This window comes from Microtus pennsylvanicus, chromosome 13 (genome assembly GCF_037038515.1).
Source record: "Microtus pennsylvanicus isolate mMicPen1 chromosome 13, mMicPen1.hap1, whole genome shotgun sequence".
In the NCBI taxonomy this organism is placed as follows: Eukaryota; Metazoa; Chordata; class Mammalia; order Rodentia; family Cricetidae; genus Microtus; species Microtus pennsylvanicus.
In genome coordinates this window covers 32,376,742-32,401,154 of record NC_134591.1, presented here as the reverse complement: position 1 = coordinate 32,401,154, position 24,413 = coordinate 32,376,742, and the positions used below count along the sequence as shown (strand labels likewise).

At 42.2% G+C, this 24,413-nt stretch overlaps 1 protein-coding gene across 3 annotated transcripts in view; it reads right to left on the bottom strand.

Annotated features, from left to right (window-relative positions):
* Fggy (FGGY carbohydrate kinase domain containing) overlaps positions 1–24,413 on the bottom strand; it is a 364,222-nt gene that overhangs the window by 150,864 nt on the left and 188,945 nt on the right. For all 3 annotated transcript variants that reach the window (XM_075945971.1, XM_075945973.1, XM_075945972.1), the window contains exon 8: positions 7,327–7,430. In XM_075945971.1, coding sequence (XP_075802086.1) covers positions 7,327–7,430 — 104 coding nt within the window. The remainder of the gene's footprint in view (positions 1–7,326; positions 7,431–24,413) is intronic.

Genomic DNA, 24,413 nt, shown 5'->3' with positions numbered 1-24,413 from the left:
ATAGGAGGTTGAGTGAACTACAGATGGTACAAGAAGGAAAAAAAGATTCATGGAGGTGACAGATGGGATAAAACTTTGGTGGCAAACACATACTGTCAACCAGTGTTGTGACCCTTGGATTCCCATGCCATAGTTTTACCTCAGTTCTTCCTCTTCCTGTATCTCAGAGCTCTCTGACTTTCATTTTCCTCATATGAACACTGGTCTCACAATACACTGATGACTACATTTGCTGGAGTAACACCACAGCAAATGCTTAATATATGTGCAATATGGTAAATGATAAAAGTATGTTCTCTTTTTAGGAAGAGTAAATGTAGGTCTAGTATAGTCGTTCTATCTACAAAATTACAAATATCAAGGGTGTTTAATAATTTATTTGGTAGTATAGAATAGTTGTCAAATAAACCTGGTAGTTCTTTATGCTTAAACATATCTGGCCAAATGAATTTATCTAAGAGCATATATATGGGCATACCTGACAGAATACAGAATAAAAGCTACGGGATACCAGGAATGAGTGAGAGTTGGGCAGCGAGATCATAGGGTCTGCTATGCTCAGCTAGGATTCCGAATTGTGCAGGGATTTCCACGAAGAGCAAAGTCATCTGACTTAGTATTCATGACCCTCTTCTCAATGAGCTGATCAGAGCATAATTTTGCATATCACAGAAAAATAAAGTCATACCCCAAAATAACTGCCATCCCCTTTGTGACTCATTCCATTTTCTCAGGGGCCATGCCCAGCTTTAGAAAAGTCTAGTTATGCCTTCAGAAATTATACCAAATCACACAGCCAGGAGTTACTTGGAAACCTGGGGCCATTCAGGCAACCTAATGAGAGGAGTATGAGTCATGAAAGCCCTGACCAGTCTATGTCAGAAAGTGCCCAGCCAGATCTGTCACTCAAAAACATCCTTCCAGTTACAGAGCTCATTCTTCACATGGCTTCATATGAAACAAAGCCACTGGTTGAAAACCCAATGAAATAGAGTCTTCACAACTGGAGTTGGCTGATACTTTAATATGTTTGTTTTTGACCTGCTTTAAGATATAATTTAGCGAATAGCTTAGTTCCCGTGGGATTGTATCAACCTAGGTTTCTGTGTTGTGTTGAGAGAGTGTGTAGTCAGGAGAGAGGAGAAAGCCTTACTCACCATGAATTGGCTATTTCATGTCCTAGAAGCTTCCATTGGCTGCACTCCCTGTCATTCCACCATAGCAGAGACATCCGACTAGTAAGATGTGATCTGTTCTTCAGCAAACTTCTACAGCTACTGCCTTATACTCTTCTGGGTGTGTCTGCTCATGTAGTCACCTAACATGTACTAAGCATCTGCTGTATGTTAAATATAATGCTAGGAGCAAGCTAAGAAGAAATGCACTGTTTGGGGACATCCTTCCATGACCCCCAGGGGGTACAGACCACATGCTGGCATTATTCCACAGTGTAACCCAAAGAATGGCTACTGAGTATGACTCTTTCTCTGACATCACTTTCCTTAGTTCTTCAGGAGTTTGAAAATACACAACAGCACCACAGCGACTTTCACTTCTTGATGACTTAAGACTTCGCTCTTTTGAGGGAAGATATACTAAATCCTTAGGACCATAGCCAAAATATCCACTCGGCATTCCCATCTGAACTGTCTGTCCTATTAGCACGAGTTTTTCTAAGAAGGAACTTTCAGTCACTTGCTCAAAAACCTAATTTCTGTTTGGACCTTTGGTCTCTTAGATGTTATTTCTTCTGGGACTCTAAACACTGGCTAAGTAGAAAAGTAGACAAGCTGCTTCTTATAGCAAAAAATAAAACTCAACATGTCAAATTATAGGCAATAGGAGCTTGTGCACTTCAACTCAGTGGAAGAAGAGAATCTTTTAAAAAGGGGTAACAAGGAAGTTTACTAAATTCTGAGTTGAAGCCACATGGGACCCAGGTACTTCATGTATGTTGCAGTACTTTATCTTACACAGTGCTCAGTGCAGATCCCATAGTGGCTGTCTTCAGCATCAAGTCCAACCCACTGAGCCATGGGGAAGGCACAAACCCTTCCATCACTGCTGTTTACTCCCTCGGCAGCCATAGGGCCATTAACCCACTAAATAGAAAAAGGGAAAGAAACCAATGTGTTTTTCATTTCATGCTCTTCCACAAAAAAACATTTTCATGAGTTGGGAAGTTGGTGGCGTGTTTTCAAATTGCCAGATTTAGTAGGCGACCACAAAATAGCAGGGGAAGAAAAAAAGATTAAATCGAGTCTTAGAAATGTTGTCTCCCCAGGGGAGGACGGTGACAAGTGATGCTGTTTATTTTTATGCTAGTGGCCTCCTCAACGGCAGTGATTTGGAAGGCTGTCAAGAAGAGCAAATGGATATTGTGGTAGAGAGTGGTCCAGGCCCAACTTTGCAGTTCCCATCAGCCTTTGGGAAAGATATACCTCGTGATACTCTTGCCTCTCTTCCACAAAACACATGTATGCAGAGACACCATCCAGCCTGTGTCTCCTATCTCTGCTAAGGGCCCAAAGGAGCTCTGGAATCCCACAGTTGGAGTTGCAAACCTAGGAATTTGTGTAGGACCTTGATAGTTAGCTTTTCTCCCTGAGCTTCAGATCATTCCTTGTGTGCCAATAGGGTAACGCTGTTAGATGCATGAAGTTATGACGAGGATATCCTCAAAGGCTATTAGAGAATGCAAAAAGTATTTGTTGTTAGTATCACTCCATCAAGAGCATCCTCTAGAACATTCTACCCTCTCCTGTTTTCCCTGTGCCCTTGCCAGGAAAATACATCTACCACCCAACTCCCCAGATACTTAGGGCTCCTCAAGAGGGAACTGCCTATGGCTGTCCTATTTTTCCCTCACTACTTTTACAGATCTCTAGGGCAAGCTGGAGTCTTTTGATGAAAGGCTCAAGCTAGATGCCAGGCAGAGTCTCGCGAGGCTTTGCTTTCTGACCTTCCACCTGCTGTGTTCCTGGTGGGCTTCCAGACTCACGATGCTAGACAGCCCAGCCCAGCTTTCACAGGAAAGAAACGGCTGCATTCTATCACTGCAGCCAGACCTGGTTAAGAAACGGATAAAACATTTTCCAATTCAGCTGTGCTCTTCACTGTCCTAGCAGCGGTGTGTGATTCCTAGTTCCCACATGCTCACCATTCCAGTCAGTATGCCAAGAATCTCATCACGGTGGCTTTTAAAAAGTTTCTCTCTTTCTCTCTCTTTCTGGGGTAGTGTAGGTGGGGGTGTTACATACTATACAGGTATGCCTGTGTTCATGGAGGCCAGAGGACAACCTCAGGATTTAGCTTCAGGAACATCGTACACCTCCTGTGACACAAGATCTCTCAATTGGTCTAGAGCTTACCAATAAGTTTAGGCTGGTTGGCCAGGGAACCCAGCGAACCCCCTGTCTCTGCTTTCCCTCTGCTTGGATTAGAAGCATACTCTACCAGGCCTGGTATTTTCACATTGGTTCTGGAGACTGAACTCAAGGTTTTGACACTGGGGAGGCAGACACTTTACTGGCTCAAGCTACCTTCCAAGCCCTCACTGTGGTTTAATGGGTATTTCGCTTTTTCCCTGGCAGATGCTAGCACCCCTAGCTAGACCCAGTTACCCTTTTCTTTGGGAGCTTGGGGAGGATTTTTCTCAGATGGGTTGAGAGAGCTGCAGTGAGCCATTTGTGACACTACCCAAAGACCCCAGCTCTAACCACATGGTATGGTCTGAGGGCAGCCCAGAGTTGGCAGAGCCATGGGTTCCGTCTGTCTTTCCCAATAGCACAGAGGTCAGGCTATAGGCAATCCACATGCTTCTCAGTGTGTTCCAGAGCCGTGGGGAAGAGATCAGCCCCTCCTTCTGAGGGCACAGGAGAAGGGCAAGGTGGCGGTAGGGATAGAGATGGAATCTTCTAGAGGTCTGTCTCAATGAAGGAGAGAAGAGAGTACAGAGTTGATGCTCACTGTCTCTGGCTTTATTTTCTCCTGCTGGTCAGCACTCTGGCCATGAAGCCATGGGCTCCTTACAAAATCCAATGACATCACTATGCCCTCAACATCCAAGAACCATTAGTGAAACATACCGCCTTTTTTAGAATACTTGGCCCCACACATTTCATTATATCTGTACAATTTTGTGCCCTCTCAGCTGATAGAACCTGGGGATGTGTATGCTTACTAATATTATGAACACATATCCCTAAGCATTTCCTATGTTGAACTAAAAAGGAATTTCTTCTGATACCTTCCATTCTAAGTGGTTACCATATGATTATGCTCTAACCCTAATATACCAGCTTAAATAGCAACCATAGAGCTGCTATTTTGTGTCAGCTGTTTATAAAGGTGACCTGACTTAACTCTCTACACTGCCGTGGGAAGATACTACTGTCCACATACAACAGATGAAGAAGCAAGGACACGAGGAACTGTTAGATTAAGTATTTACCTAAATTTCCGTAGGAGGTAGACCAGAAAAAGAAGCCTATGTCATTGAGACTCAGTGTCCACTTAGTGACAGAATATTCCTGAACCTGGGTTCATGTGAGATGGAGAAACTGCCATACCTTCCAGTTCCCACCAAGCTGTCCTACAGAATACTCCTCCCCTTCGGACAAGTTCACTGGAGAACTTGCTGCTGAGCTGTGGCCTGACTTGACAGCTCCCTTAAAGGGGGTGCTGGAGCCATGGCAAGGATCTGTTCCCTGACCCTGTGACTTCTTGGCCTCTGGCTAACCTCTACTGTGTGAGATCCTGAATTTTGAAGAGTTGGGAGTGATTAACTCTGAGCAAGCTGCTCTGCTTTCATAAAGTTAAAAAAGAACAGTGTTTCCCCCTTGTTAATTAAATCGTGCACAGAGAAGATAAATGTGCAGCCCACACTTGTATCTTCTAAAATATCAAAGGCCCCATTAGTGGGTCTTGTGTTCTGCCTCAGGCCGTTTCTCCCCATTCCTGGTGGTAACAGGGACGTGGAGATGAAGTCCTTCAGAGAATTTACCAATATGAAATGATTTGGCCTTTCATTTATTCATTTGTTACATTGAGGTGAATCAGAAAGAGGCAACCTGGATCAGTGCAAAATATTCCAGGGATTTCTACCTCAGTTACTAATTGACCTGGAAACATCAGAAATGACAGACGGGTGTGTGTGTGTGTGTGTGTGTGTGTGTGTGTGTGTGAATGCTTTAGGTCACATTTAAACTACTTCTTGACAAACCAGGGTCCCTTTGGTACCTGTGTTCTGTTGGTGAATGTTCCCTGACAGTTGGTGGCATTATTTGCCAGACTCACAACAAAGGGGTCCTTCAGCTTCTCTGGGCGTGCTTCCTGAGACCTGTGCCTCTCCTAGACCTCACAAAGGTGTTATTGTTGCCTGCTTGCTGTGTTCCCAGCACCTGAGACAGATCAAAGGTACTCAAGACCACAGGCTCACCCTCCTGACATAGCATTAAAGCTGATGATTAATCCCTTTAGCCTAAAGGTCTCTTCCCAGCAGCAAGTACAAAGCAGGGTGGTGGAGGGGACTGTATTTCCCGCCCAACGCAAGACAATAAAATGACATTTTATGACTGCCATTCACTCTACCCAACGTAGCTGCCCATCAAATTTGTTAAAACCCCAACGTTGTCCCATGTGAGCTATTTATGTTACTAGGACACTTTTATAGGAACATCATCATTATTTTTTAAATCTCTATGATGTGCATGTCATATTCACATTGGATAAAATGCACATTATCCAAACACCGTATGGAACAGTCTTGCCTTTTGTATGATGGAGGAAGAACCCGAGACTTAGAGAGGTTGAGTGGTTCACTCGGGTCACAGGGCCAAAAGAGATACAAGTAGATTTTACAACCTGCATCTGGTAACCAGCAAGCCTACCATCTCCCCATTCTGCACTGAGCATGTGATCAGCACTCATGATATCAAGCGGTATTGAAAAAGAGGAGCTCTGTAAACATCCAGAGCCAGCTGTTAAGTTCTTTGTTCCAGAAACTACCATTCTTGTGACACTGAGGAAAGCATTAGAGTTTTCTGTCTTATTTTCCTAATTTGGAAAATTTTGACACTGTAGGGAAAGTCAGTAACACCCTGAGAAAAGAGTGTGGTAGTGAGGTAAGCTATGATGTCAGCTCACATCCACAGGGGCTGCCTGCTTCAAGGAAGGGACAAACTCGGACTTGTCTGAGACTCAGACTTGAGAAGCTAGATAAGTTGTGTCCCACTGAAGACAGCAGTGATTGAAATGAGTTTAAGTCATTTCAGTGAGGACAAACTCGCAGCTTACACCCACATCAAGGGAAAGGAGAGCTGGCTCGCGGTTCCATATTTCATTTCTGGTAATAGAGCAGATTTAGCCTTTGTAGGTCTGTCCTTCCAGCACAGTGCTGCTGGAAGACAGTGGGTGGGACTTCAAAAGCCAGTTAAGTGCAGTGTCAAGAGCTCCGGCTGAAGCCGCTTCTGAGGACCCTGAGCCACAATAGTTTATTATAATTCCATCTCATCTATGAGGAGTCTATGCTGCCCTTTTGTTCCCAGAGTTTAGCAGCCAGGACAAAAGAGAAAGATCCAGTCAACATTACACAGAGCCTTGAGTTGTGAAGAAAAGCTCAGTTTGTAATAGCTTTGCTCGCTCTTCGCAGAGACTTTGCCCTGTAGCCGACTCCACTCTGTGCATCTCCTCCTCCTCCACTTTCCCCTTGGTTTTACTCATCTGGGAAAAATCCAAGGGGTCGTCCATCTCAGTTTAACAGAGTAATGACTTTTAAATAAAAATATGGTAGAAATGGGTACTTATCGAAATGGAATGCTTTCAGACTCATGCATTTAAAAAAGATATAAATTTTAGGGCAGGCACTAAATTGTACTGCAATCTTGGAGAAAGCCTTCCCACTAATTCATGGAGAAAAATTAACAAAGTGAAAATTGCTTATCAGTGTTCTTTTGAAGTCATGATATGCAGCCCAATTCTATAGATCATCAGGACGCTCCCAGGGAGATGGATTTATATCAATGGAGGGAGAGCTCAGTGGCCAAGGAAAACAAACTGGCATTTCAGGGGAGATGTAGGTACCCGCTGAGGAGAGATGTCTGGATGGCCTTGTCATCTTTGGGACCCAGGTGCACTCATGGAGTACGCTTTCACCTTTTCCCAACAAGTTGGCCTCTGGAAAAAGACCTGGCCAAACCTAAGTCAGGGTGGGGATGGGAGAGGGAGAGACAGAAAGAGTGGAGGACGTGAGGAGCCAATAGTTCAAGATTTTGCCCGGGGCTGCCGCTACTGTATGGGATGGCCTTGCCTTTGTGGCACACTTACCCCCATGTGACAAGATGATGTTCCGCAGATGACAGCCAGCCGTGATGTCACTGGCTGTCCTTCACAGATGAGGCCATGACCTCTCACATCTGCTCCAATCACTCCTGTGAGAAAGTAAAACCAAACAAAATCTTCTTAAGAGAGAGACAGACAGACAAGAAATCTAAAAACAAGCAAAAAGCACGTTTTTTTTTAAAAGGCCACATAACAAGGAGAAGAATTCCATGTGTAATTTCAAAGATTATAGTATAGAAAAACCCACCAAATGAACAAAAAAATTTTTGCTATTCATGGGCAAACTAGAAAGCATATTCTGTTCTTGCTTGACTCTGTCCATGTATGGCATCTAACCTTGTCAGAATAATACCAACTATAATTATTTACATAAAAGTAGCAGCCATGAAACATCTGTGCCCATTAAATCCCATTCTCAATGCTGTGCATGACAAGGATCACTTGATATTAACACTGTCTAGCAGATATAATTAATGCCATAGACAGACGCCAAAGGAAAAGCCGATCTGCAGAGGCCAAGTGACATGTCCAAGGTCAAAGTGCTAGCAAGAAGCAAGTCCTTCTGGCTGGAATCCCATTTAACTCATTGTATCCCAGTGCCCAGACAGGCAAAAGCAAAGGAACTGGGTGATGCCTGAATATTTTTGACATTCATGCCTCCGTTCTTATTTCTACTTCCTCGCAAAGCTTCAAGTGTGAAAGGTGAGTTCCTATTCTAAGAATGCCATGCAGCAGGGAGCGTCCCAGCAGCAAGAGAGGGTGTGGGGGAGCGGTGTCCATACAGCTCCCTGGGTTCCAAGGTAATGGGAGAGCAAGAGAGGTGGCTAACACACAAGAGTTAGTAAGAGTTCCCCCACCTTCATTTACTCAAATATCCATCTAGAACCTTTGCTTCTTCTGTTTTTCTTTTTGGTGCAGCATGCTGTAGGAGCCAGTGACACGCAAATCTGCACGATGACAGTAGGAAGAGATGACAGATGAGCAGGGTAGGGCAGGCCCTGGGATGCGGAGAGCACAGCTTGAGCTCACGCATCGCCTGCACTACCCTGCTCTCAATCGGCTCTGCAGGACGCTCACTTGTTCATACCTCCTTTGTGCGAGCTCCTTCCTCTGCCTGGACCACTATGCTGCTATTCTTCAACCCCTCCCCCAGATAAACTCTTGGTTCATCTTCAGTGAGTGCTACTTCCTCAGAAAAGATTTTTCCGATCTTCTAGAAACTTTGTCGTCTCCCTGTCCAATAATCTCTGGACCTTGACTATGCCAGCACAAGATACTGGGAATTTTGAAATATCAAATTTCTCGATAAAGGTGGTAAGAAGTTAGCACTGTCTTACTCACACGTCCTCAGTAGTTGCTAGCCAGGGTGCAGACTGAGGGTAAGAGAGCTTATAAACGCACGATTAATTAGACAAGACCTTGCACTCCCATGCACACAGGCTGGTGAGGTGGAGAGAACATTAAATGAAGAATTTCAACCTAGAAGTATAAGTCCCCCATGCAGAAACCACACGTCTCAAGTTCAGATTCTCCAAGACTTGCTAAGCGAAAGGCAAAATAGATGTCACAACAGGCAACACGTCTGCAGATATTGATGGACTCACTTGCTTGCCAAAGCGGGAAAGGAGGAACTGACTTGGGGGAGCAGTAACTGGCTCCAACATTTTTCCTACGTCTACCTTCAGGCCCAGCTGCTCAGATGTCCAACAGCATGGGAAGTCTAGTTCTTCCAAAGCCTCTGTCAATCCCACCAAGGAGGTAACTGAGGTCTTGAACCTATCTGCTTTCAGATCAAGCTTACTGTTCTGTTCTTTTAAGATAGAGGCTGTCCCTGTAGAATACAATGCATAGTTGCAGTCAAGCCCTTCCAGGAGATGGAGGGGCTAGAGGAAAGAAGATACCCTCATCCAAGCCAGGGCTCACATGGAAGATGCAGTTTTATGGCTGTCCGCTCTGTGGAAAAAGTCACAATGGCTCCTGTACCTTCAAGTGTCCTTCACACCCAGACTACAGTAACTCAGCCCTTTTCTCCTCACTGGAAGACTGGCCTGTAGTTTCATAGGTGCAGTATCTGGCTGACATGTCTGTGTATGAAATCCCTACTCAAACACACAGTGCTGACATTTTCCAGTGTGTTCAGAGTCACCTGTTTAGGACATTGGAACTTTGGAACAGAAAGAACCTCAAAATATGAGCAAATTTTAACTGTCTCTCTTGTATGACCTTGCTATCAATGTGTTTTATTTTCTCTGTAAAACAATCTACTAATGTGCCTGGGACTATTACTATTCTCATTTTACAAATGAGGAGACGGAGGCTTAGGAAGGAAAGGAAACATCATCAGGGCACAGGGCTCTTAGAAGCAGGGCTGTGGTTTATACTAAGATAATATGACTCCCAAGTGTGGGTTCTTCACGACGAAGACTCAGGTTTTTCTCCAAGGCCAGGGAGTCAATGTTTACTGTCTAAACATCTCAAAATACTGGGGTCTCAAAAGTATTGGTGTGAGATCCCTGACAGAAAGTAGGCAGACAACTGTTGGGCCTTAGTGTAACAAAGAGCTCAGGGATTCCTGCCAATGGACCTCACTAACTGGTTCCATTTGTGAAGTGCAGGAATTCCAACATTACAAGGTCATTCCATTCTAAGAAGTCTCAAAGATGAGGAAAGAAGAAATAGATGGAGATTGACCTTGTGTCCCCTAGTTAGTAGTCACTATGGATTTATCTACACTTAGAATGTAACAACTAGGGAGTTAAAATGAGAGAATAGTAGAATCTGGAAATAAACATCTGTTATAAAGTAAGAATGATAATAAAATCAGTGTGCTGATGTTGATACAGTATTCACATGTAGATGTGCTGGTTAGATGTCTAACCAGCAGTTGACTTGTCACTGTCACCAACAACATTGTCACGTCTATCACTATTGCATCACCCTCACGTGAACTACCTCTAAAGAATCTACCATATCTTCCACTGCTTCACGCAAACATCAGATACCTAAGATAATCTGGGTACCATGGTAAGCTCTTTTCATACTCTGTATTTAATGTTCGCAAATTATTCATAATTGCAAAAGGTTCCGTAAGTGGTAAATATGCTTTCTTTCCATGGGAACAAAGAATCAGAGTGTTCAGCCTTTAGGGTCATGCAGATACAACAACCAGCGCCAATATTTGACATTGTTCTCTGGGGCTCTGAAGCCCATGATTTCTCATTGTTTTCGCATTTTCTGGTCTCAATTTAATTGTCATATATAAGGTAAATGATATTGGAAATGTTGTGTACTGTGGAGCATACTGAGTGCCCTAGTCAACAACTTGAAACATTCGAGTTTTAGTAACTCTCAATTCTGCCAAAAATTTGAATTTGTCTTCGTATTTGTGAAATGAGAGAATGGAACCAAATCATGGTTCTTCCTCACCTGTTCTCAGTACATACTATACTCAGGTCTTCTTCTAATACACCTGCTGGAAAGCTAAGAGTGAACTGTTCTTTTAGGACCCTTACTCTCCATCCTGAGACAGACACCAGCCACACTTGGTTAAAACCAGCAAGAAGCTGCTCTAACAAGTTTTCCACTGGGGAAGGTTCTTTATACTGCTGGGTGCCGTCATGAACTCAACAGCATCTCACAGGTAATGCACTCCATGAGACCACATCAATCTGAACGGTGCCATTTTCCCCGAGGCCTCGAAGAGCTTGGAAGGGCTGCCCCCAAGACAAGAGGTCCAACTACAATCAGGAAACAGCAAGGGATGGTGAGTGGGGAAGCCTTTTTACTTTCTGAATAAACACATTTCTGAATAAACCTACAGGTCACACTCCTACACCGGGAAATGATTCATGGAATGAGACTCTGGCTAGCACAGCCTTCCACAATGCTGGGGTCTTTCATACGATGTACGGTGTCAGTTTATTCTGAATTCCTCAGAAAGCTTGCTGACCAGGAGAATAAACAACTCAAGAAATAAGAACAGAGCAAAAAATAGTCACCTTTTAAACCAGATGCGTCCTCTGAACCTTGCACAATGCCTAACAATTGGTGACTGCTCAGTTGATTTTTTTGTTGTTGTTAACAAAGAAATATCTTTTGTGTTGTTTTGAAAAATAAATATGAAGAAAATAAGCTTACTGATTCAAGGAACCAGCTCAGTGCCTCCCACTTACGGACTCTCTCTCTCTCTCTCTCTCTCTCTCTCTCTCTCTCTCTCTCTCTCTCTCTCTCCCCTCGAAATTTGGCATAGTTCATATAAAGGAATATGGTTCAAAACAAAACTTAAAAGGAAAAGTGAGAACAAGGGGCAATTTTCTGCTGAACGTCCACACTCTGCTCCCGCACCCCATCCATCTTCCATGCGGACATTCGCTGAGCCCCTACCGTACTCACAAACAGAAAATCTAAAGACTTTGCAAATGTTATGATTTTAAGAGTCCATTATCCTGTAATTTATCCTACCACAACTGCTTTGAAATTTTTATAGGGTCATATGGAAGAAAAACATCCCAAGTTCGAGCATTTGTGTTATAATTATGTCCCACTTTATAGCTATATAAGAGTACTTTAGCATTTGCAAACACCCGCCAACACTGCATCCTTTATTCCAGTTCGGTTTGAAAGAACTGAATTTCAGAGATGTGAAGTAATTCATCACATGCTACTCAGAGGCAGAGGTAGGGCTCACACAAGGATTTACTGAGTCTCTGCGTCTCAAGTGCTGGTATCTGGAAAGAGGATTCTCTTGACGGAACAATCTGAGACCCTTCACAGAAAAAAACAAAAGGTGAATTTTGAACATGTCTTGGGACTTCATCACAACTCTTGTTTCAGCCATTAGAAGGAGTGAGCTGACTAATAAGGTCAATCAAACGAGTTGTTTGACTAAGCTAGCTGGCAGGTTGGCATTCGTGGGAAGACCATTCCGCACGGACCACCAGCCTCCTGTGTAGCACATCTAGGGGCAACTGCAAGGTCCTGGATGGGTGAGAACTTAGCAAAGATGTTTTCTCTGCTCGAGCCCTAACTTTGGTCTACATTTGGACACACAATTCTGTAATTTTGATTAATATTTATGCTATATAGAACCTAATGTAATGGGTTGACATAATGGAGAAGTATTTAAAGATTCATTCATCCTGTGACTTTGGTTACAGTTCAAATCCTTTATTATGCCTCAGTTTTCACATATATACAGTTAGAAAACACCTTCCTCATAGGATTGTTTATACATGCTAATATATTTAAAATGCTTGGGCCAATCCTATCTAGTAGCACAATATTTGTACACGAATATGTTCTGTGTTGGAACTGTCCAGTTCAGCAATCAGCAAGCAGCTCCATGTCACTACTGAGCAACTGAAATATGGCTTGCAAAACTGAGCAATTAAATTTCTATTTTACTCAATTTTAGTTAAGTTAAACTCAAATCCCCAAATAATACTAGCGATTTATCAGGTAGTACAGGTTAGCCCAAACTTCACACTGTATGCATGTTTGCTGTTTCTTTTATCATTTTGTTATTGCAGTAATTGTTATTTAGTTTGATGTATTTCCTAATACTTAGATTTTTTTTTTGGTTTTTCGGGACAGGGTTTCTCTGTGGTTTTGGAGCCTGTCCTGGAACTAGCTCTTGTAGACCAGGCTGGTCTCGAACTCACAGAGATCCGTCTGCCTCTGCCTCCCAACTAATACTTAGATTTTGATTTTGGGTAATGCTTTGAAATATAGATATGGAACCTTTTCCATTTTGATAGACATTGATAATACAAATTTACAAAAGTGCTGTGGAGAATGACAAGTCCATATTGACAATGGTTCTGATCAAATGAGAGCCATGCAATCAAGGAGCTACATCAGTGTCTGAACAAACAGGATTCCCTGTAGTCTTTTTCACAGATCCTGGAGCATGTACCCTTTGCTCCCTTTGGTGGTTTGAATGGGAAATGTCTATTTCATTGAGCATTTCCTTATATTGCTCCCTGTATCTAAACCTTTCTGGATCATGTCCCTCTGTGTCTGCTAAGCAGGCCAGCCAAGCAGGACACCTTCTGTGCCCTAAAGGCTGAGTCTGATCCTCTATAGTTGTATCTATTCTTTTCTTTATCTGCATAGCTGTCTTTCTCTGCTGCATGATGAACAAGCTGAGACCCAGAAAACCTTTCCTTTAATTAACATGTATTGATTGTATATAGAATTTTGACTGTGTAGGGGTATATAATCTTCTATTGTTGCTGAATGAATGGATGACTTGTTGCAACAACTCATATAAACCCTTAAAGTACTTTTTAGATGATAATAGCACATTCATCATGGACAACTATTCTGGAATTTTATGAAAAAAATTAAAATAAAAAGATTTGTCATATACAACAGTAAAATTGACAGAACCTCATACTCCACCTTTAAAAAAATGTCAAAAACTACTTATAAAAAATAACACTTCTTTTGATTATTGGAAGATTGCTTTGTTCCTTACACTTTGCAAATAGAAATTGTATAGCAATCTTGAGGTGATCATTGCCACGCTGGTCTACAAATAGAGGGAATGGGAAAAGTTTTCTTTAAGATTTTATTTTTAATTGTGTGTGAGAGAGACAGAGAGAGAGAGACAGAGAAAGGGAGACAGAGACACATACAAACACACACAGAGAAAGAGAGAGAGAGAGAGAGAGAGAGAGAGAGAGAGAGAGAGAGAGAGAGATAAAGAAAGAAGACTCCACAAGTATGCAGGAACATGCGGAGGCCAAATCAGGGCAACAGTTCCCCTGAAGGTAGACTTACAGGCATGTGTTAGCAGCCTGATGTGGGTGCTAAGATATGAAGTCCTGTCTGTAAAAACTGCATATGCTCCTAACTGTTGATCTATCCTTCTAACCTCAGAAAAATGTTTTGGAAATAATTTTCTCAAGGTCATCACTATTAACAACAGGAGAGTTGCGTGGCATATCCAGATACATCTGCCTCCCACCTAGCCTACCTTGCACTAATTCATAGTGCTTTTAAAACAAAAACAAAAAAGCCAACCACATCTTTTTATTTTAGTTACTTACAATGATAGTCCCAGAAGGCATAGTTGAATAAAATGTCTTTCAGAATTGGCTGTCACTATGCTACTACACTAAGTCCACAGTGTTAACCTGGAGACGGATATATGCTGAGAAGCAGCTAAAAGGGAATCTACAGTCATAGTGTTCTTAAAGTGTTCTTCAAAGTCTTCACTTTGAAAGAAGTGTGCCATAGAATTCACACAAAAGACAAATCCTAAACTACGTTTATCTTTTTAAAAAAGTTCTATGTTCAAGTACACATGAGCAATGCAACATGGATGCAGTAGATTATATATCCATGCTTGTGTGTGTGTGTTTGTGTGTGTACACATATGATTATTAATAACTACTTAATAATAATCAAACAAGAGGTCATGAATTTGGGAGTGATGGGAACACGGAAGGAGTTGGAGGGAAGGAGGAAGAAAGGAAGGAAATAATACAGAAGTAATACTCATGTACAAAGTTCTTAAAAAGTACAGCTGAATTTTAACAATCCCTATGATTTAAGTCTAGGGAGATTTCACACACCTTGACAATGCCGTTGCCCCACTCCAGGGCCTGGAGTGTAGTAAATCTTATGGAGATAGCTGAGCCCCTTGGGAATAGTGATTAAGAAGAGAGAGAGCTCTGGGATTGGATGGCACAGTTTCAAGTCTTGCAAATGAGTGAAATCTTAAAAAAAAAAAAAAACCCTTCTTATGTCTCAGTTTCCAGAACTGTCAGATTAGAAACATAATAGTTGGTAGCCCATGGGCTTCCATAACCTGGAACAGGTTCTGCCACATGCTCATCTTCCTTCCTGCCATCACCACAGTGCTGAACTCCTAGCGCTGGAAACAGGGCTTGGCATGGCAGCTCAGACACTACTCTAACTTGGTGTACACGTTGCCAGACTGACTCCATCTTTTGCAGATGGACCAGACATCTGCTTCCTGTCCTTCATATACAGTTCATGACAGAATAATTCAGAGGTGGTGGGATATATCAGATAGTGCAACAATTCAGGCCAATGTTGTAAACACTGCCGTTAGTAAGAGTAACTCAAAAAGTTAATTCAAATGTGCAAAAGCCGTAATTACCCAAAGCATCATATAAACTGCAATCCAATTTGTGATGGTGTTAATCATTTTTGTCTGACTGACAGACTCTTCCATAATTGGAACTAATGAGAAACCAATACGAAGTCCTAATGGCAGTTGAGGAAACAGAAAACCAAGAACAGACCCTCAGATAATTGGGTCTTATTCCTTTGTTCCTCATCTCTACCCAGAGAGATCAAATCTCAAAGGCTGGCTAATGTGTAATGGCTTGGAAATGTGAGACTTAAATAACACTAGCAAAATCCCTAGTTAGGAAAAAGCAAAAGTTTGATTTCTTCCTAACCTCAACAGGCCATCCAGACGACAGGTACCTCATCATCCATACCTTTATAAAAGACTTACAGGGGTCATGCACAGTAAAGTGTCATGTTGAAATCCAATCCTACTCAAGTTAACTTGCAAAAATTACTTTTTAGTTTTTTAATAAAAAAAAAGAAAATTCACTTAAGTACCACAAATGTTTACTATGGAATATGACCTTAAGTGGATTCAAAACTGCAACTCGAAATCGTTCAGTTGATTGTTGACATCTTGCAAATGAACTGACTAACACAATTACTTATTGATCCCTAATAATAATCCAGACGTCCAGTATCAAGTGCTAGAAAACTAAAGATAGAAGTTCTTCCCTCTGTTCTACGAGATTCCAATCTACTGGGTGTGGAAGGGACACCAGGAGATACTGACAAAACAGTCAGTCAATGAGCTACGTCTCAGGGGAGGGGGGCCTCCAAACTTGACCTCTCTCGGAGAGCCAGGGGGGTTCCAGAGGCAAATGAGGTAGGAAGAACTATGCCAATTTGTTGGGAGCTATTGGGGGCTGTGGACCCCCGGACCCTGAATCCCCTGTGAGCGGCTTTTTTTTCCTATGCTTGCAGCTGCTCTGAGCAGAACTACTTGTTTTCCTCTGCTCTGAGCAGCCTGCAGCTACTCTGAGCACGAGACCCTGATGGCAGGTTTGTGGGGCTGCAGCTGAAAGATCCCGAGAGCTGGGGCGTGGCCAGAACCCTATATGAGCTTCCCCTGAGCACAATAAACTTGGCACTCTTTGACCCATGTCTCTGTGTGTCTCTGCCTATGTGGTTTTACGTTTCTGGCTTAGTTCCCGGCTCGCGTACTGCTTACCGCCTGTAGTGGCCCTGGACCTACAGGCGTAGCCTCCACGTAGCGATGTGCTTTACACCAGTTAGCAAGGAAAAGTTTGAGGAAAGGGGGGCGTTTTGGATAGATCTTTGGACAAGAGATATTAAGACAAGGCACAAATGAGAAGAGTGGCTGCTTGAGGAGTCTGCTGGGTTAGCAGCCGAAGCAGATGGGGCTGCACGCTGAAGAACTTGGCTGGTCTCGGTCTGATGTCAGTCAGATCTAAACCCAATCCTCTACACGGAAACACACCTCTCAGAGCCCCAGGTTTCTCAGCTACAGGCTAAGAATACTGCCTTCTACTTCATTCAGCCATTATTCTCAGTATTTGTGTTCAATGTGGTACAGGAAACGCGGTCGCACTACGTGCTGTACGAGTGCCCTGCGTATTTTGGGCTGAAGGTACTGGAGAAAACTCAGAAGGACCTCTGAAGCAGGAGGAAAAGCCTTGTGTTTTCTGACCATGACCCTGAGGCAGGTCATCAAGCCTCCGCATCACAAGTGCCCCCCAGAGGTGAGCCTCATCCTTTCCTCGAGGGAGAAAAGCTCTCAGAGAAGCTTCTCAACAGAGGTGGCACAGAGCCGCTCCTCATTCAGTACTGCTGGGCCGTACTTCCTGCACTCTCCGACTTTCCACTTTCTCTTTGTAAAACACAGCCACTCAGTGAACCATTTCTTTGGGTCTTCCTGGCCAGGAGGATGCTCACAGCACACGTGCTTTCCCTCTTTTGCTACAGGGGCGGCTGACACAAGTTCCAGGGAGGTTTAGTAAAGGTAGTCTTCTTTCTTCCGCATCATTATGTCCAGAGCCTCGGTCCTGGGCAAGCTCAACTAGGCTGTCACTATCTGTGAGACACACAGCCCTGGACCTGTGACACAGGGCTATTAATACTCTCTTCCAGGGAAAACAGACATTGGTTTTCTCCAGCAGAATTTCCCTTGCCAGTAGACAAATGGTTTCGTTTAAAAGATTATCTGCAGTTTCTCTTCCTGGAGATGGAAAAAGGAAGCAGTAGTCCTGAAAAAGCAACCCCCCAAGACACATCAGAAGGACCACAAGCGGGCATGGGAAGGCTTAGATTCCTCAGGACCCATGAGCTAAGGACACAGGGCTAACACATCAAAGAGAAAGACCATAATCAGCAGGCAAGTTCCCCTTTCTCTGACATCTGACTGCACCTCCTTGCTTGGTATGGATTTTGGTTCCCTCACAAACTCCTAGAGGTTTTGTGGGGTTAGTTGAACATTGACAGGCCAAAGCTTGGAATTCAGTCTAAGAGCCAAAGGCAGGCCCCGTTTCTACGAGGCCAGGAGTTCCCCTGGAGAGTGTCAAAGGCCCCGCTACACCTAGACTGATTAATCACGCCTGGCCCCAAGCTTCAAACAATAAAGGGACTGAAAGGAAAAACAGATCCCTGAGGCTGGGTTTTATTTAATTCTATCCCTATTTCCCCATCCCAGGAGACTGGGAGTGGGAGCATAAGGACCCCTCACCCACAGAGTCAGGCTGCAGGGCGAGGAATGAAGTGACATGGGGGCCAGCAGACTTGACTAGGAGAAAGGCCCAAGGTTGTGCCACAGTGAAGGACACGTGGCTAAAAGAGCTTAAAAAAAAAGAATAAAAGCTTAGGTAAATAAACAGTACAGAAAAAGGGAGGAAAAGGAGAATTACAGGGTCTCCAATGGAAAGTACTGGCACATCTCAAGAACTGTCGGGAGAAGAGAGACTCCAAGATTCGGCCATTCCAGAAGGTTCTACTCCTGTACCTGTCTGATCTGATGCCCATCTTCTCTTTTTGCCTTACATCCTCCCTGGCTCCACAGGCAATGGGGACCAGTCAAAGGGGTCACTGGCTTTGAGGGAGAGACTTCTAGTCGTTTTGGGCATGAGTGCTTTTCCCGAGCCTGGTCTCTGGAGAGTGGCGGGGGAGATGTAAAAAGAAAAGTAGAAGAGACTGAGAGAGGGCTGGTTCTGACAGAAGGGCACTGGTTCCTAGTGGGCCCTATGCCCTGATGGCTGTCTCTCCTTATCAGTCTAGAAGCTTCAACTCCATACCATTTGCTGAGCTCGGTTTCAGGGAAACAATGCTCTCAGAAGTATAACTACTGTCTTCTAGAAGCTTCCACCACCTGGGAGCCCCACACTCCTATCTCTCTGCATAGGTAGACAGGAAGTGCCTTCAACAGCCTCTCAAAGCAGCCTTCATGGAGCAGCAGCTAACTTGTACCTGCCGTGTGGTCCTTGGACAGCATTTCTGAGGTCCTCTCCCCTCAGACCTTAGGATATTCACCTTCTTTGCAACCCTTAGGGATGCTGTTGCAATGGTGTGTTGTGTATGGCTTCTGGACCCACATTTCTCTTCAGTACATGCTGCATACTCATCTTCTTTTTCTTTCATCTTGGGCTGGTTCTCCTACTAAATTTGGCATTTTTCTCAGAAGTCAGTGTTACTTTCTATTCCTACTACGCAAGACTGATAAACTTGAGTTATCCACAAAGGGAGTTAGTATGTGCAGAATCCCCTTTATAAGTGATGAAAATTTTAAATGATTAAAAAGATAACACTCAGTCATCTTAACCCCTTCTCCAGACATACACACACATAAGGCAAACTTAGAAGGTGACCAGGTCAGTCCAATTTCCTTGCCCTTGGGACCAAGACTCTTCAAGTATCTATCATGGGCTAGAGAGACAAGATGTAGCACTTGCCACAGGGCTCTTAACTACTGGTCCCAGAGGAGAGGCTGTGCTATTAGTGGGCATCACCCCCTAAACTAGCCCAGGCTTTTCCTCATCCATATCCTACCCTCTTCCCTACCATATGCCTGTAGTATGGTAGTAGGACCAACTGTGGCAGGCAGCAGGCATAACTTCTTAAATTTGAGAAGCATTTTACTTTTCATATGTATGGGTGGTATGCCTACAGATAATTTTATGTGTCAAATGTCTGCTACGGACAGAGGCCAGAAGATGGGGTCAGACTCCCTGGAACTGGATCTGCATATGTTTGTGAGCTATCATGTGGTGCTAAAAGTTGAACCCAGAGCCTCAGAAAAAGTAAGTACAGATCTTAACCACCGACCCATCTCCAGCCCATCCAATAATCCTTAGCAATTTCTGGTTAGCATGCCTCTGTTTTGTTGATCTACAAATTCTTTACATACTTTGATATAAGTCCTGTGCTGCAGGAACTAAAATTACATGAGGCTTGCATTTTGACTCATTTTAATGAAAATTCTTAAATTAATGTAGCCTAAATTACAAACTTTCCCTTTATGGTTACACTGATTCTGCTGTCCTATTAAGAATATTTGCCAATCTCAGATCATCTATTATTTAAAACCTTTGTATTTTACACTTCCTACTTAGATATATAATCTATTTGGAATTTATTTTCATGTTAGAAATAAGTAAGGTGACAAAATTTCCATTTGATAGCCAATTATCACTATTTCATTTAATAACACACCCTAGTCACAGCTCTGCAGGGCCAACACTGTAGCTAACAAACTGCCCATGCAAGGACGTTTGGTTCTAGATGCTCCGATTACCCTACTCCCAAGTAGTCTGTAGAAGCTTTGGTATTTGCTGGTTGTATGTTTACTTTTAAGGTTGTCTTGTCATTGTCTCTTTCCATGTAAGATTCAAATGACTTCCGATCTCCAATTCTTACACATGTATTTACTACAATCTGAACTGGACTGCACTGAATCTACAGAACACTGGGAAGAACTGTCAGATTTACCACTGAGTCTTCCGATATTTCCTTATGACATCAATACACTCACCAATGTTTTAGTGCTTCTCACGTCCATGTCTTTCATATCATGATTTTTGTATCTGATAATACTGGAAATCATGCTATTGACAATGTGTTACTTTCTAAGCAAACGTTTCTGCCTATAGATGTGAAATTGAATTTTATTTTCTTTTGCCGTAGCAATCCTGTTAAGTTCCTATCTTGTTAAATTTTAATACTTTATAGATTCCGTTGATTTTCTAAACACATGTAATTGTATATGAAGTCAACTTTCTTTCTAAAATTTGTATTTTAAATTTATTTTTAATCTGTTACGTTGGTTAGGAGTTTCAACATGATGTACATAACGGGAGTGACAAACATGTTCAAAATGGTATATGCCTTATGATTTTTGTGTAGATATCCTTATTCAGAATAAAGAAGTTCTGTTTTTACTTTGCCAAGACATTTTTTATGTCATGAATATGTATTGTTTGGTCAAAAGCATCATTTATACAACTATTCATATATCATAGAATTTTTCTTTTATCCTTTTAGTAAGGAGTTACATTAGCTGATTTTTCAAAGGTGCAATAATTCTAAACAAGTTGTGAAAACGTTCGGACATTATGTCTTCAAATACAGCGTCCACTTTACCTCTACCCTCTCATCCTGGGGCTCCAACCATATGTCTGCTAGTGTTTTGCTATCTCCACATCTCATGCCTCTCTCTGTATTTTATGTATTCTCCAGCCTTCTGTATATTATCTTGCAGTGTGAACAACCTTTTCTCTGATCTATGTTTTGTGTCATTTCCTGCTTTTGTATGCTGTATTGCGTGTTCTTTTCTTTATTCTATTGAATTCTCTTAATATTTGAAAATTTTTCATTAAAAAATAATTATGCCATTTCTCCCTTCCTTTCCCTCCCTCCAACCTCTCTCATGGTTCTTCCCCATGTCTTCCCCCTCACTGCTCTTAAATTCATGGCCTATTTTTATTATTATATTATATGTATATATTAGCATATATACATATAAATTGTGGAGTCTGTTTAATGTTGCTTGCAGCATGTATGATATTTATATAGATTAATATATATGTATATGTACATATATTTATTTATTTCAGGGCTGACCACTGGTAGGAGATAACTCATCAGAGGGCTCATTCCTTCCCTCCCAGAAGCCATTAGGTGCCCCTAATTCTTCTTCCTCCCTATTCCGCATTGTCTGTTATAAAATTCCCTTTTCTTCACACAGCTCCCAGCTCTCTGCTGAACCTTCCACATTCCTCTTACCTTTCTAGAATACGTTAATTACAGATATTCCAATTTCTACTTTACCTCGCCTATTTCTGCCAATATCTTGCCTAAGTCTGGATGTGGAAAATCCTTATATGCTGTATTATTATGTAATTTCCATTGACTGAACAAAATACATATGAAAACTTTTTATATATGTTGAGTCTCTGTCTTGTCCTCTAGAAAGGATAGGATTTTGCTTGTTGAATTTTGTCAAAGTGGGGACAGATGAACTGAATTAAATCGGGGGTTGAGCCGATTCGGAGTTAAACTTCAGCCTTTGAAACTTGTTGCTGACTAGTCTACCTTTACTCCTGGTACCATCTAAAAGCCTACAGAGTTTTAATGATTTTTTTCTTGCTCCTGATGCATGCATTCAAATTTTTATCCTACAGTTGCAGCCTACCTGATGGGTTGATGGGTATTTGGTTTCTCAACCTTTGACGGGCAGGTTGCCAACCACCAAATGATGAATGTAGAAATGTTAAGCTCAGCTCTAGGCTCTTCTCTGACCTTGTTCCCTTAAGTCCTTTACCAAGTAGATCTTTAAGCCTTCTAACAGTGTGTGTAACACACACACACACACACACACACACACACACATGCAGCATTAGCTCTATGTGTGTATATATTGATTATCATGCAGCTTTTTGATTCAAAGGTACTGGAGGATAATCTAATCTTGTCAGAAACAAAATACTCAATAATTTTTCCAATGGATGAATAAAAATACTTTATAAAAATACTTCATATTTGTGATCACCATTATTCCAATAATAATAATATCTTAAGAATGGGGAAATTTTAGCATAAAATGTATATATGTAAAAGCATGACCCTTGAACTTCATCTTCTGACCTATGAAAAGCTGGACTTTACAAAGCAGCCTATGGAGTCACAATATTGGTAATGTTAGGCCTAAGATTTAAACCATCCTCTGCTTACTTCTATCTAAGACAATCATGCTATTATTCCTGCTGCAGAGAAGAATATCTGTAGTCCTTCTGACCCTGATGATGGTCACAATTGCTCTTTAGTCTCTTTTAAGAAACCTTAGCTCTTCCCTCAAGATACTTAGTTCCAGCCTTCCATATCTCCTATTCGGTGCTCACTGCTTATCTGTTCACCTCCCTGCTTTCCAGCTATCTGTTCAGAAACTATTATCTCAAAATAAAACCCTTCAAAATTACATGTATATACTTCAAAAAAATAGTTCCTCATCTTTATCCCCCCACACTTCCACATCTACATCCACATTTAGCAGCACAGGTATTATGAAATAGCTCAATGAGTCTGTGCTTCTGGGTAGCAGAGCAGGCTGTCCCATCCCTGCTTCTCTCTTAGCCTTCCTCCCCACCAAACTACCTTATCTTATTAATCTCTTTTACTTACGTTTAGGTGCAAATACAACACCATTGTTTTTTCAAAGGCCAAGATGAACCGAGACCCTACAAGGCCTCCTGCATACTTTTTTTTTTTAAATCCTCATAGCAACGCCTCTGTTTTAAGCACTTTTCCTTTCCTTGCAGTGAAGGAAGTGGATTCGTGTATATTCACATCTTTGGGGTCCACCACAGCGCTTTGTGCTTACAGAGGACTAGCGCCTAGTGACAACACGCCTTCCTGGAGGACAACCACGTGTTTTATCTAAATTGCTAAGCCCAAGAACGGTCCCTGGATACTCCTATAGTGTGTAGAGTCTGCAGCAAGCATTTTCTCAGTTTCTGAAAGTCACCTTTTTTCTTTCTTTCTTTCTTTCTTTCTTTCTTTCTTTCTTTCTTTCTTTTCTAATTTAACTTCAAGAATCAAAACTCTGCTTTAAGGGAATTCACTCTCTGAGTATCTCTACCAAAGACAACAGATGGGAAGAAAGCTGGACTTGGAGTCACTCTGACACGTTTGGGGCTGTCATTGTTATCACTTTCTGTAAAGCATGGCATAAAAAAAAAACATATAAAATAAAAAGAAAGATAATTTTATATATTTAGTTTAGTAATAGTCAAATAGAAGAACACAGAAGAAATAAAAAAAGCATCCAAAGTCTTAAATAATTCTTGTTCAGTCAATGGATCCTGTGCTAAGTAGGTATCAAACTCCCTATCGTCTTTTAAGACCCATTACCACAGTTAGTTTTAAACAAGCCCTTTATGCACACACACACACACACACACACGTATGTATGTATATAAAATATATGAAGCTTTTCCATATATGAAGCCTTTACTGGATATGATAACTAATAATTCTAATCCCAGTAACTAAGGTAGAATTGTGGGCTACAGAGTGAGTTCCAGGATAATCTGGAGTTAGATCCTGTTTCAAAACAAACAAACCAAGATGCATATGAAGTCAAATTACATAACAGTGTCTCAATAACAGCCTGATGACTTGCCAGGACTGGGAGAGGGGAAAGCACACTTGTCAGCATGGCCCTGAACTGCTCCCAATCTGCCTCTGCCACTCTGATCTCTATAGCTCTATAGGAAGGAATTCCTTTTAGATGTCCAAGGGCAGTGCTTGTATGTCCCAGCCCCACTTCTGTATGGGCTCTCATATTGCTCTCTGTCCAGAACCCTCTGCCTTCTACTGCTTTCTCTGGACAAAACATCCTTTGGCCTAGGTTCAATTCAAATGATACTCAGTCCTTCCCACCTCCCAGAGGGACCACAGTGGCTAGTATGAGGCAGTCACATGGGAATGGTGGCCAAGAGCAAGCACTGAGTGGGTATACATCA